Here is a 14,560-nt window from a genome sequence, read left to right on the forward strand (position 1 = left end):
TATGGTCCCGCCGATACAAACGGCTGTGTGGATCAGATCACGTCAGCCATTCTGGACTCATTAACAGTTAGATGGCAGCCAAATGCTCTGCACATGTTACAGCTGCCTCGGACTGGGAAGACTAAATATAATAACATAAAATATAGTAAGAATAATAACAATATACATGTTACAGCTGCCTCTGACAGGGAAAACTAAATATAATAATAACACAAAAATAATAATAATAATAATAATAATAATAATAATAATAATAATAATAATAATAACAGTACACATGTTACAGCTGCCTATGACTGGGCAGGAAAAAAGTGACCTCAAATATAAAAGTATGTGCACAAAAAGCCTAATAACACCAGTATAAGCATTACTCTCTGTAATAACACCCTAAAATATAATTCTTATTCAAATGGGTATGCTACAATCTTTCTCGCCTGCTCACGACATACTAAAGATAATAAATACAACAATAGAAACAATAGAAATGAAACAAACAAACAAAAAAAGGCCACTTACTAGCTTGTTATGGAGATTTCATTACATGGTGCTGTCAGGCAAACAGCTTGAGTGTGACTGTGAAGTGTAGGTGAAAGCTCTGGAAAAAAGGCCTTCTTTGGTTAACTTTTTCCAAAACACACACAAATAAAATAATAGCTATATCAACAAATTAACGTTCTGACAAAATGTGCAGAAGCTTTAAAAGGCTTATATATATATATATATATATATATATATATATATATATATATATATATGCCTATATCAATAGCCTATAAAAAAAAGTCACATTATTTTATAATAATTCAGGGTATTTTTTATAATAATAAAAAAAAACAATTTCAAACAAACATAAAATTTCTCCAAATCCCATATAATAATAATAATAATAATAATAATAATAATAATAATAATAATAATAATAATAATAATAATGATAATAATAAATAAGGAGAAGGAAAAAAAACGTGTTGCAGATGCTTAAAAATTTTTTAAAGTAAACCAATAACTATCACTATTTCCCCACTAGGATTTCGAATTAAGAATCCAACTTGCAGCAGACAGTCTGATATTATTTGTTCGGCACGAAGTTCGCCCCTGTTGGCCCATTACTTTGAAAACGCTTAAGACAGCGGCACATACACAGTCCATCGCCCCGTTTCTTCCAAATGATTCGCATCCATCTGCATTCACAGTAGTTGCGTTTCAAAGCCACAAATCTCAGACCAGTTTGATTTCTCGCAGTGAGTCGCCCAGTGGAGCTTCACAGGAAAGATGAGGCTTCCTGCATCTATTTCTTCTGTAACTGTAAAACCACAAGTGGACTCCGCCGATCAGAACACCCGTCAGGGTTTGTTTCATTTGTTCTATTTTACTTTGCTTTCAAAAAAAAAAAAAATCGGATAACATTTCTCCCTTTGGGCCAATTAAGCTCCAGCAGCCTCCTTCTCCTGCTCTTCCTCTCCGTTCTCACGTCAGTTGTTTTGCACACTTCCTATTTTCAAACATGGAAACAAACAGCACGAGAGGAGCAGGATGTGCTGCACGCACAGGGGGTCTCGAGCTCACGGGTAAAAAAAAAAAATAAAAAAAAAAATAAAAAAAAAAAGGAGGAGGGGGTGGGTGGGTGATGAGGGATGCGGGAGCGGATGCGTGCGGGATAGAAGCAGCCGCCGCCGACTGTCGTAAAAAGAGCAAAGAGGAAGACGGAAAAGGAGAGGTGAGGAGAGAAAGAGGATTCAACGCGGTGCGGCGCAATAAAAGAATATGACGGCAATAAAAGTTTATAGCGTATAAATTTCTGAAGGTTACGAACTAAACGGCTGTAAAGCAAACACGCCGAAAGAAAGAGAAGGGGGGCGAGGAAAGGCACACAGAGAGTGGAAATATTAGAGGAAAAGTTTCAAATCCCCTAGCATGATAATTTATTTGGTGGTTATAGTGGGAATGATAGGCGCCGAAGACAGAATAAGAGAGCAAATGTTAGTGTTAGGCTTCTTCTAGAGATATGAGAATTGAGAGAGGCAGTGGGGAAAGGCCTGGGTATGCAGGGACAATTCATGTTTGGGATTCTCCTCGTTTGATGTTGTGCTACAGTTGTGTATCAGCGTGGAATGGGGACGAGTCTCCTCTCTTTTCTTTCTTTTCAGCTTTGGAAGTTTTATGGTTTTGGAGCCGTTTGGCCTTACTGGGGTATGTTTTGCAGCATGGCTGTGTGTGTGTGTGTGTGTGTGTGTGTGTGTGTGTGTGTGTGTTGAGGGGCCTTAAAGCCTTTAAGGATGCATCTGAGAGAGACAAAGACAAAGGAGATTGGACAGGAGACAACGCTCACACGCGCGCACGCACCCACACACACACACACACACACACACACACACACACACACACACACACACACACGCACAAACAACAACACTAAAAACACAGCTAGATAGCAGACTCCGACGTACAGGGTGTGTTGTGGCCGGCTCCGTGCTTCTTTTCCAGGCTTGGCGCAGAGAAATGTCTGCGTGATGTTGAACCATATGTGGAAACACGGAGGAACTACTACTATGGAGGCTACTATTTTTTTTTTTTTTAAATCTCGCGCTATGTCCTTTCTCTGTTCTTACACCGTTATAGGGGTTCATATTTCCACAGGGGTGAAACTGAGGATCTGGGCTGCAGTCTCTTCAGATTGGTAACAACCGCGTTTACAGTCCGTTTACAGCCTGTAATTTAGCAATCTGCGCGCGCGCGCGCGCGCACACACACACACACACACACACACACACACACACACACACACACACACACAGGTCCCTCAAACATAAATAAAAGCAAAGATCATCTGCGGTAATAAAACGGGTTTGTCTGGATTGAACTGGACGCTTCAATGCGTGCTTTTTGTTTTCTTTAATTGTTTTACAGTTTATAGCAGCAGCGATGATGTCTAAAACGAAAAATAAGAACAGAATCAAAGATACAATAAATACAAAACTGTAAATATAATCTTAAACACGTTTATTGTTAAGTGTGTAATTTCATCATTTTTAGTCTTCTTCTGTTTCATTTTGTTGCATTTGATTAGTATTCTGTATTTTATATGCAAACAGGCCTATCTAGAAACCGCAAAAAAAATGGTCACTAATTAGTTATTTAAATGTATAGCATTATATAACAGTCCAACATATATAGGCTATATGTAAGCCAGTATATATACACCAGTAATACGCGCACATATCCCCGGTATTACAATGCTAAAATTGTCAATAACATATAGGCAATTTAACACATTTAGTTAAAAAAATTGTTCAACGTGGTGCATTTATACAGTATAGATACAGATATAGAGTTATAGCTTCATACAGACTTAGCAGTGTCAGCCTAATGTATTTCCTTACAATTACAAGAAAAAGCGCTTGAGATAATATAATAAATAATTAGCCTATTGGTGATTCAGTATTTGCGGTTATTAAAGTATAAGTAAAGTATGTAAAGTAAAATAAAGCCTAGCCTATAGTTAACACAATATTGCATCAGTGCTATATTGACCAACGCTGTGAGTCGGTGTTTTTCAGTATTAAAACTAATTCATTGTATCAGCAAGACAATATTTGGTTTGGATTATTTTCCTTTACATTTCCATGTGACAGGTCTGTCTTCATTTAGCAAATCCCAAATCAACCCTCACATCTGGCCTCCAATTACAACTGTTTTATTTTAAAGCAGCTTACATAGGCTTTATGTGCACACTTAATAGAACTATAAAGATGCATTAAAGACCGACTTTCTCCCTGTGGCCTTATACTGCAACCCGCCGCTTGATGGCACTCTTGCTCCACCGATAAAAAAAGGCCTCGCCTGAGGCTTTGCTTGCGTTCATGGAAGACTCACATATGCACGGGCCCCTTTAAGGGGGTGAAACTTGTCGTATTTCTTTCCTTAGTGTATTTAAAGGGGGTATTTTTTTTTAAAGAGAAGTGATGTGATTAGGCCACTTTTTGACTTTGCTTTAGAACATTCTGACATCCGAAGCAGTTTCAGGTCATGTTCACATCGTACAGGGATGAAGAGGAAGGGTTGGGGCCTTGGAAACTAGGCGTGCAGGATACGTATGGGCTGCCAGGAAATGGTTATTTTTCCTAGTACAAAATTTACACCAAGGACGTTCACACCTTATCCACTTTGTGGCTCTGCTCATGTAGAAGGTGGTTGTGTAATGGGTGCCAGAAACATTTTCCTCAAAATGTGAGGGATAACTTGCAGCGCATATAGAGGTCACCTAGGTCTTTATGTGCACTGCTGCGGTGGCCAAATCCATTCTTTCCAGATGTTTTAGTCAGTGAAGATTTGACACAGAGGATGTGACGCAAAAGACGCGAAGGGTGAAATCTAGTTTTGATGTTTCTTCCTCCAAATGCATTGCGGTGAGTGTGGAACCAGTTATTTAAAGCGTCCCCGATGTTCATTTAGGCTGCTTATTGTTTTGCCCAAGTGTATGTATTCTGCTGGAATGACCCAAAAACATTGCTTCCACGGTCTGGCTTTGACAGCGGGGATGTGTGGGCAGTTCTCCAGGCGCGTGGAAGCGACATTCACATCACACCGTACAGACATCAGATCTCATAAGCAAACACTTTATTGGAAGTGTAAAACACGGCGCAGTGAAGTTTCAACAAGATCATATTCTGGGCAATAAATAGGAAAAATACTGCGGCAATTACTCCTCGGAAAGTCGGGCGTACAATCAGCTGATTTACCACAACCCAGTCTGTAATTCAGGCGGATGCTGGCAACATTTGGGCCTCTTATGTCAGCGCGGTATAACCTAAATAAATAAAATTCGGGTAATGACTTTTTTATTTGGCTGATGTGAGCCGCAATAGACGCGATAACACCCATGTTGGAAATAAATTGATAGCTCCAAAACAAAATAATCAGCATTTTCCAGACCTGTAGTGGGCATAGATTTTTGGAAAATAAGTCTTGATCTGAGTAACTCCACAGTTGAGTCTGTTGGGCTAATCGCTGCACTTTAGGCCATCTTACTTTTTTACAAGGCCAAGCTTAACCTTCCCACAACTCATCCCTCGTTAGAAAAGCCCTCCTTCTACCTCAGCTTACACTTCAACAAGAAGGACCACAGCCTTATGGAAAACATGGCGAAAATGACAATTAAATACCGGGCTGAGATGAGGCGTTTACGGCCTCCGTTCGCGCAAAGGGCGCGTCGTAAAAAAACTCCTTTTTGTTTCTCTGCTGCAAGGACGTAAACAAGCAAACACTTCCCTCCGTTTTATGGAGCTTTATAGTTTGTTAACGCGTTTACAGCCACTTTCTCCTAGCCTATTACCCTCCCCAACCCTCCTTACATGTTTATGGAGATCATATTTATAAAAGTATACGATGATCAGAAAGCATGCGTGCAGGAGCTCGTCTATTTTCTGACCAGCAGCAGTCATATTGGAATGGAGGACAAGAAAGGCTCTTGACAACTGGTTTTAAAACCTCAATTACATTTATAGGCTGGTACTTGTTAAAACCAATACCAATTAGAAAGCAATACCCGTCTCCTCTCTCTCCTCTCTCTCCTCTCTCTCTCTCTCCTCAGCCTGTGGTGACCTCTTTCGCAGGCTCCCTGACATTTTCGGGCCTCAATCACTTCGCTCACTCATTTAAGGATTCAAGGAGAGACATGAGAGAATGCAATTAATGCAATACACCCCCCCCCCCAAACCAGCATCACCGCCCAACCTCAATCTCAGCTTTAAGTTTAAAAAAAAGAAAATGCCATCTCCGCCTCTCTTGGTTGGTTGGCTGGACTAGTTGGTGTGTGTGTGTGCACTTGATCAGATGCAAAACGGCAGAATTCTCATTAACCCCCCCCCCCACACACACACACACACACACACACACACACAGACTCTCTTCCACCCGCCCTCCTCTTCTCTTCTTATCCTCTTTTTCTTCATTCTCTCACTCCCTTTGCATTATCACAGGCGCACGAAACTCCTCGAGCCTAGTCTTACAGGCGCGTGAACGTACAAGAGCAAAAAAAGAAGAAAAAACGTGTATTTTTTTTGTGTGTGTGTGTGTGTGTGTGTGTATGTGTGCGCGCACACGCTCGTGCACGTTTGCCTGTGTGCGTGGAAAAGCCAATGGGATGAAGAGCTGATAATAGATGCAAATTATCCCTGAAACCGACACACACATACACACACCGGGGCCAGGAGGAGAGAGAGAGTGCATGCTCGAGAGAGCCGCGTAGAGAGAGAGAGAGAGAGAGAGAGAGAGAGAGAGAGAGAGAGAGAGAGAGAGAGAGAAAATATGAAACAACTCATTTGCAGAGGAGTAAATCACGGAATACCCGTTTGAGAGCGCGACAGGGCTCCTGCTTACAGCGCTAACACCGGAATTGTGATGCGCACGAGCCCTTCCTCCTCCTCTACTTCTCCCTCTTCTTCTCCTTCATCTTCTTTTTCTTCTTCTTCGCTGGAGAGTTTATGGAATCGGTGTGATTGTTGTTATTGTTGTTGCGGTGGTTGTGGCTGTTTGTGCTCTGGCTGGCTGCCGTTACCGTTACTCACACCGCTTGTCTGTTGTGGCCGTGAAGTGAAACGCCACGCCACAACAACGGTCACCGACACCGGCGGCAGACCTGCCTCACTCTCTGTCTCTCCCTCCCCTTCGTCTCTCTGTGTGTCGGTGTTTCTCTGCCTCAAACCGCACGACAGAAGCAGAAAAAAAGAAAAAACAATTGAAAGCCGCGGCTCGCTTCCTTCAGTCCCACTCTGACTCTACTGAGCCGTACACACACTGAAACAACAATAAACATCAACACAAAAGATGAGTTCATATTTCGTCAACTCGCTCTTCTCCAAATATAAAAGCGGGGACTCGTTACGTCCGAACTACTACGAGTGCGGTTTCGCGCAGGACCTGGCCGGCAGCCGGCCCACCGTGGTGTACGGCCCGGGCTCCGGCGCCACCTTCCAGCACGCTCCGCAGATCCAGGACTTCTACCACCACAGCGCCTCAACGCTGCCCAGCAACCCGTACCAGCAGAGCCCCTGCGCGGTCACATGCCACGGCGAGCCGGGCAATTTCTACGGTTACGACGCCCTGCAGCGGCAGACGCTTTTCGGGGCCCAGGACGCAGATCTGGTCCAGTACAGCGACTGCAAACTGGGAAGCGCGTCGGGGCTCGGCAGCGAGGACGCAGAGGGAACCGAGCAGAGCCCCTCACCGACGCAGCTGTTCCCCTGGATGAGGCCGCAAGGTGAGGAAATGGATAGACTGGCTGCAATGGTTATTTTCTTTCTTTTTTTTTATATCTTGCGTTGTTTTTACGCATATCGTGCCGAATCCTCCTTCCCTGAAGGCGAGTGACCATGTTAGGAGCAAAGCTGCTGCTCCCCTAGGAAGGGAAGGCAGAGAATGTAGACACACAGTAGGAAACAGTGGAAGAAAGTTGGGAAAGTGATTTTAAAAGCAACAATTTAAGCAGGGTAATTAGAGCTTCCTGCGTTCAAAGCACCTTTATGGTTTTATTGGCAGCACCAACACTTGTGAATGACTTTAGGGTTTAATTACCCCGGCCATATACTGAAAGAAAGGACGGGAGGAGCCGGGATAGAGAGAGGGAATGAAAGCAGTCAAAATAGGCGAGAGATGGTAGGGAGCGAGGGGGGTTCTTCCTGAGAACCCCCCTCCAAAAACCGAGAAACCCCTGCTTAGAGCAGATGGGAAAGAGTGGTTGGATATAGTTGTTTCCAGCCGCACAGTCCCGTTTTAGACATGCAGCTCTGACCCGGGTTAAACTTTTACTGCTTTTTTTTTTTTTTTGCTTTTACGACTTGCCTGTGGTCTTCGGGATTATTTGACTACACGGTGGCCAGTTCCCACAGGGTTAAAGCAGGGAGGAGTGCATGTGTGTAGGCTATGCGTGGATATAGAGGATAAAGGGGAAATAGAGGACTCTTTCTCTGATGTAGCACCTTCGCAACGTGTGTGATCTCTGAACATGCTGGCCTGTCTGATCCGCTGACCCAAATATCAAATCATCCCATGTTGTCCGTGTGGTTCAAATTTCAGCTGGCTTGCTTTTGTGTCCTGTCTGAGTGTGTGTGTGTGTGTGTGTGTGTGTGTGTGTGTGTTTGTGTTTGTCTTTGTGTGTTTGTGTCTCGCACAGTCTGTGAATATGGATCAGGCCCGATTGCTCCAACACGATCAGATTATAAATCTTACAGGAATGTGATTTCTAAATAACATATTTGCATTACAGGGAAGCCAAGATAATAATTGATGGCTTAAACCAACAACACAATAAGACTGATTACGCAAGGAGGCAATTCTGTGTTGGAGAGGCATAGACTTAAAGGAAGAGAGAGAGAGAGAGAGAGAGAGAGAGAGAGAGAGAGAGAGAGAGAGAGAGAGAGAGAGAGAGAAAGAGAATCAGTGAGATCAGTGAATGGATTGACATGTATAGTAGCCTATTTTGTTTGAGCCCATATTTCTTGCTGTGTGTGTGTGTTTGTGTGAAAGAGAGAGAGAGAGAGAGAGAGAGAGAGAGAGAGAGAGAGAGTTTATTGCTTATGTTCGCGGTTGTATTTTTTAAAGTGGGACAGCAGACGGGTTATAGCCTGTGCAGGACTTTTGTGGCTTCATGATTATGATCATAAAATAGAAAAATAATAAATAAAAAAAACAACACAGGTCGAGCTGCGTTCTCTTTATCCATGTAAGACTTAAACCTGCTATAACAGTAGTAATAATAATAGCTAATTCACATTTACGCACGTAAGACTGAACACTTTTCCTCTTCAGTGCCTCCCAGCAGTGTGTGTGTGTGTGTGTGTGTGTGTGTGTGTGTGTGTGTGTGTGTGTGCATGTGTGAGCGCGCTTGCGTTGCTCCCTGTGTATTGTAGTGTATGCATTGAAAGCTTCCTGTTTGTGCGGCCTGTAAATAGTCATAATGTACACCTTTGAAGCCTCTTTTATATTTTTCCAGCACTTGTCTGCCCCTGCTCCGCTGTGTGCGTAAAGGCTTGTCAAATCATTCCCAATTTCAAATACTACCGGCCACACTCATGCGCGGGGCAAAAACTTCTGAAGAGGTTTAGTACTTCTTTACCAAAGATGACAGTAATTAGTCTCATGATTAATAGTTTCCAAACGGTATACTAGCGCCTAACAGCGTGCCGGTCCGGGTGCAGGCAGCTCCAGTCAAGTCAAAACAGGAAACCAGGCGTTTCAAGCCGCTGAAGTCCGAGAATGCTGTATTCGCAAGCAGTTACAGCCCGTGCACGGTTTGATGGGATATTATCGTTGCTCAGCGTGAAGATTTATTAGGTATAATAGTAGAAAAAAAGGCGGACGGTATTTTGTGGGTGAAACGGGAGGACGGAGCGCAGCGGTTATCCTCCCCGTTTACTTCGGAAATCCCCCTTTAACGAGGGGGAACATTTCATAATTTGTACTATAAAGAGGGATCTCGCCTCCTCCACCTTTTATGTTATAACCAGCACCAGAGGAGGCTCCTACTCATTGAATATGTCTTGAAATGCTCTTGAGCCCCCAAGCTGGAGGTTTAATATCCGAGCTTGATTTTAAACTCATGGATATGAGCCGTTTTACGACTGTTACCGCTGAGGTTAGAAATATTGATGAATCATAGTCTCTGTACTTTCTCTTTGAAAATAAAAATAGAATAAAGTCTGATTAGGCCGAAGAATGAATGTTGTGTCCTTTGCCTCGGCTCTCATTGGCATCTGTTGTCGAGTGGAAACCTCGCTTCTGCTTCCTCCAAAATGTCAACTGCAGACTGTCATGCATTTCTTTACGGCTTATCTAATTGGCTTTGTAAAGGTTTCATAGGTCTTAAAAATGTTTCACTCTCCCAAGACTTGTAACATTTTCTCAGACCGCCAAAGACCATGTCATCCTTACGCTGACTCTAAAACAGAAACATGCCAAAGAAATGATACAAATTGTAGGATTTATTCCTCCAAAAGCTGTTTGATCCATTTCAGTTGTGTATTGAATGGGTGGTGTATTTGTGCAGTGCACTGACGCAGTCAGGGTTGGGGGTTAAATTCTCGATGCATGTTGCTCCGTCAAAAAACCCTCCGGATCAAAGCGTCCGTGCTGTCATTTTATCCAGGAAAGTGTTTCACATTTCCCTTAATTCATGGCTGGTGACAGCAGTGAATGTGGCGCCCACTTCCCTTTGGTTCTTACAGCACGAAATCACGGCGCCAGCCCTGTGACAGATAACACATACAAGACATTTACATCACTTACAAGTTCATGCATTTCCATAAAGAGTCCCTTGTCTGCTTCTTGTGGCTGTTTTACCATAAAAAGCAGCTCTGTGCCCATAGACGGACACTATGTGGAAATCCAATGAGAGCATGCGAGTCGCAGTACTTAAAGCATCGTGCTGGACTTAACTTTGTGGTAGATAGCCTATATAATGGATATTGAAGATACTGTTCACCCTGTACCTGCAGGCTTTGTATAATGTGATCAGTAGATAGACTGATTATAGCAGTAAATATGCTTCCTTTGAAGACATTACCCTCTCCCCTAATTTAACCCAGAAACGTTACTGTCCTGGAAGAAATATACGTGTGTGTGTGTGTGTGTGTGTGTGTGTGTGTGTGTGTGTGTGTGTGTGTGTGTGTGTGTGTGTGTGTGTGTGTGTGGTGGGAGATGTGCTCAGACCAGATAGTTACCAAGAAAACGTTACTTTCCAAAAACATTTTTTTCTTTAATGTATCAGAGATATATACATTCTGCCATTATAGGCTGTGGTGTGTTCTGTTCTTCTCAGTAACATTAGTTATGAACAATAATGCTAAACTTGCCAGTTTTGCAAAATCTGAATTTCCCTTCAGATCAGTCAATTAGAAGCAGCATTTTTTTTTATTTAAACTTCAAATCTTTATGATCACTGATATGTTGTCCGTGGCGCAGAGCTCCTTTTCATGATGCAGTATTTAAAGAGGAACACAAACAGTTGTATGTAATTATACACATATAATAAATGTCCTGTATGTGTAAGCTGTCGGGAGTTTGCTGATCACGGTTAATTGTGCTAGTTGTATTCGCCCTTTTGGTACTGACATAACATGTAGTTTATTTTGCATATTTTAAACGATAATTATGCATATTATGTGTAATAATTACTTATTTATAAATGTGTTTATATTTTTCAGTAGGCTTACCCAAGTTGGAAAATGGGGCAACTTTAAACATTTATATGAACTAATATATAATATATATTAATCATTATAGTATCATCCAGTTGGCTGGAATACGCGTGTTTAAATATTTAAAATAAAAGAGCTTGCAAGGGCATCATGTCTGTCCTCTTTTGGTTCATAAAATGCAGATGATACTATTTCACAGGTTATGAATTAACACAAAGTCATAGAACTTTTTGTCCAATGATTGTCCAACGTGTGTGCAGTAAAAACAACATCTGACCTTGCGTGTGTCTTAAGTATTTATGAGTTGTCGCCTGTGTACCGGGTTCTCTGTCTCAGCTCAAATACACGAAAAGAGAAACCAAAAAAAAGCAGAGTGAATGATAACCTGCTGGTTCGGAAATATGTGTATACCTTCACTTTGCATTGTTTGTGTCTCTGTCTCTCTCTGTCTCCGATCTTTACGGTGCGGGATCATTTTACCCTTTTAAAAGTGTTTATGATGTATTTATAGCATCAAATATTCATGTGCACTTCTGTAAGTGCTCAGTAGATTATATTTATGTAACTGTTTACAGAATTTGTGTTTTTCCTCAACGTGTCAATGTTTAAATAAAAAGCCAAACATGAATAGTCTATAGCCTTTTTTTAATCACCAACCTATCAGGCCTATATGTTAGTTTAGTTTTCATGTAAGGGGCCATGACAGTGTAGTTTTGACAATGTCCCCCCCCAATCTCCCGTGTTCTCCCCCCCTCCCCTCACCCCCACCTTCCCACCAGTAGCTGCGGGCAGGAGGAGGGGCCGGCAGACCTACAGCCGCTACCAGACCCTGGAGCTGGAGAAGGAGTTCCTGTTCAACCCCTACCTGACCCGGAAGCGCCGCATCGAGGTGTCGCACGCGCTGGCGCTGACGGAGCGGCAGGTGAAGATCTGGTTCCAGAACCGGAGGATGAAGTGGAAGAAGGAGAACAACAAGGACAAGTTCCCGAGCAGCAAGAGCGAACAGGAGGCTGTGGAGAGGGAGAGGAGGGAGAAGGAGCTGCGGGACGGCAGCGGAAGCGGAGAAGGGGAAGGTGGTGAAGGAGGAGGCTCGGCGGTGGCGGTGGCGGTGGCGGGCACGGCGGGGTCACAGGCCTCCGGGAACGAGGATTGCTGCGAGAAAACCCACAAGCAGATGTAGGGAGCGGAGCGGTGAAATTATGAGGGAGAGGGGGAGGGGGGTTGAAGGGCGAGAGATGGAGGACGAAGAGGGTGTAAAAGTGTTGGACCGGATGGGGTGAGGGTGTGTGTGTGTGTGTGGGGGGGGCGGTTTCTGTCTTAATTGAGGCTATTTGGACTGCTCCGCTTTCTCCACAATTTAATTGATGGAAAGGAACTTGAGTCTCCAAAATGGCGATTGGTGAGCCGGACGGACTGGAGGGGCCTCGCGCCTCTGTCTGCTGACTGTAAAAACCGCGGGGAAAAAAAATGAAGCAGTGAAGCAAGAAAGTGAACTTAAAAAAAAAGAAGAAAAACATGAGGCGGGGTGGATCCATCCAAGTCAAACAAACATAGTCTACTCTAGTGTTTAAAAAGAAAAAAAGAAAAAAAGAAAGTAAAATGATAGCTTCCTTTCTTTGTGGAACAATTATCGTGGAAACATTTCTATATTGTTAGAAGTTTATCATTAACAATTTTATCTTTGGCAGCTGTATAGTTTTTAAGTTAAAAAATGATGATGGTGCACTTTTTACTGTACTTCTCACTTCTATGTTGTTGTTGTTGTTATGGCAATGATTGATTGATGATGATGATTATGATGATGATGACGACGTAGCAATTAATGAAATTTCCAACAACATGAAACTGCCTATTTATGCCGTTTTAGTAGGTCGGGTCTCTTTTTTACACACTCTAATTGTCGTTTTTCGTTTTAGTTCGTTTTTTGATCGATGGTGTTTGTTTTATGTTGTCTTCCTTTTCTCTTTTTGGGTAAAAAGCATGCGCACAGTGCAGATTAAAAAAAAGAGAACATTCATAAAAATAAAAACGAGGAAAAATGTAATAAACATGATCGCGTTCTGCATTTAATGTGAAGTGTCTGTTATGAGTCGATCAGGGTGGATTTTATGGTCGCACTGTTTAGCTTTTGTTTCACTCAATTATTTATTACGAGGAAGATACAATTCCGAGGTATGATGTCCACTTTATAATCAAAAACATTGGACAAAAGAAAAGAAATGCTATAGTTGCTTCCCTCTTTCCATTTCTATTCTATTTTCTATTTTCCTCTTCCTTTCCTCCCTCGCCTCCTCTCCTTTCACCTCTCTCATTCCCTTCCTCCCTCTCTCTCCTCTCTCTTCACTCTGTCAGCACCCAGACTGATAAAACCGTTCAGTTCACGAGGCCAAACATTTAAGCCTCGACTCGGAAATCTCCTCTTAAAACAACAGACACACACACACACACACACACACACACAACCCACATTCTATCCAAACATCCCTTTATTTATGGCCTGGTCCTCCACTTAGATTATTCCAGGCCTCTAGATTCACTATTACACTGCCTTCCATCATCATCACGATGACTACTTGAGCTCGGATTGTTTCCATGTGGGAAGATCAAACACACAGAGCATGCATATTTACCCATGCTTATTTATCTTCATACATTGAACTTCAGCTTGTTATTCAGACGGCAGGGGGAATCCCCGGTGTTATCAAAGCACCAAATATTGATCTGATCATCTTTCCAGGAAACAGACGTATTGTTTTCCGTTGAAAGCTATAGGAAGTCAAACAGACGTGTGTATGTTTGCATGTTAGGGCCATTCAGACACACAGAGGCTGCAGACTTTACAGAGGCTATTCACACCGAGCTGTCTCCACCAACAACAATCTAAGAGTCCACATTAATGCAGTCCGGTTTCATTTTGACATTGCTCTTGCAGGCCTTCCCAACTTGTTGTCGTTATATTGACATTTTAGCCCGCTCAAGTTAAAGGAGTAAGGAGCAACGATGTAGTTTTGCACTTCCATAAAGCTTAAGGACTGACCATAGATTTAAAAAATGTTCAAAATATTAGCAATAAAGCCCAAGCTATCCTAACGTTGGTCCGTAGTATGGGTAAGAAAACACTGGAAGTCTGATCTGCAGTCCAAGCCCAGATAACCCTGATGATGCCCCTTTAAGTTGTCCAATTGACACCTTATGGATTGGTTTGGTGCACTGACAACATTGTAACATATTGATAACATATACTTTGTCAGGGATAAAAGGGGGAAGTCCTGGAGGTATTTTCATTGCTGTCCACCAACCTTTATCAAGACGGAGACAGGCATTCAATGTCTGACATTGAAACTCCAACTTGTCAAATCTGTGCATGG

General features: G+C 42.6%; 1 protein-coding gene across 1 annotated transcript; it reads left to right on the top strand.

The window, feature by feature from the left end:
• Positions 1-6,754: 6,754 nt before the first annotated feature.
• hoxb8a (homeobox B8a) lies at positions 6,755-12,372 on the top strand. Its single transcript, XM_078270413.1, has 2 exons — positions 6,755-7,258; positions 11,972-12,372. Exons 1-2 carry the CDS (start codon positions 6,826-6,828, stop codon positions 12,370-12,372), a joined length of 834 nt encoding a protein of 277 aa, XP_078126539.1. The 5' UTR covers positions 6,755-6,825.
• Positions 12,373-14,560: the final 2,188 nt, after the last annotated feature.

Source organism: Sander vitreus, chromosome 15 (genome assembly GCF_031162955.1).
Source record: "Sander vitreus isolate 19-12246 chromosome 15, sanVit1, whole genome shotgun sequence".
Taxonomy (NCBI): Eukaryota; Metazoa; Chordata; class Actinopteri; order Perciformes; family Percidae; genus Sander; species Sander vitreus.

Coding starts and splice junctions, on each gene's coding strand:
- hoxb8a (XM_078270413.1), top strand. CDS start 6,826: ATGAGTTCATATTTCGTCAACTCGCTCTTCTCCAAATATAAAAGCGGG. Junction 7,259..11,971: donor CCCCTGGATGAGGCCGCAAG/GTGAGGAAATGG, acceptor CCTTCCCACCAG/TAGCTGCGGGCAGGAGGAGG.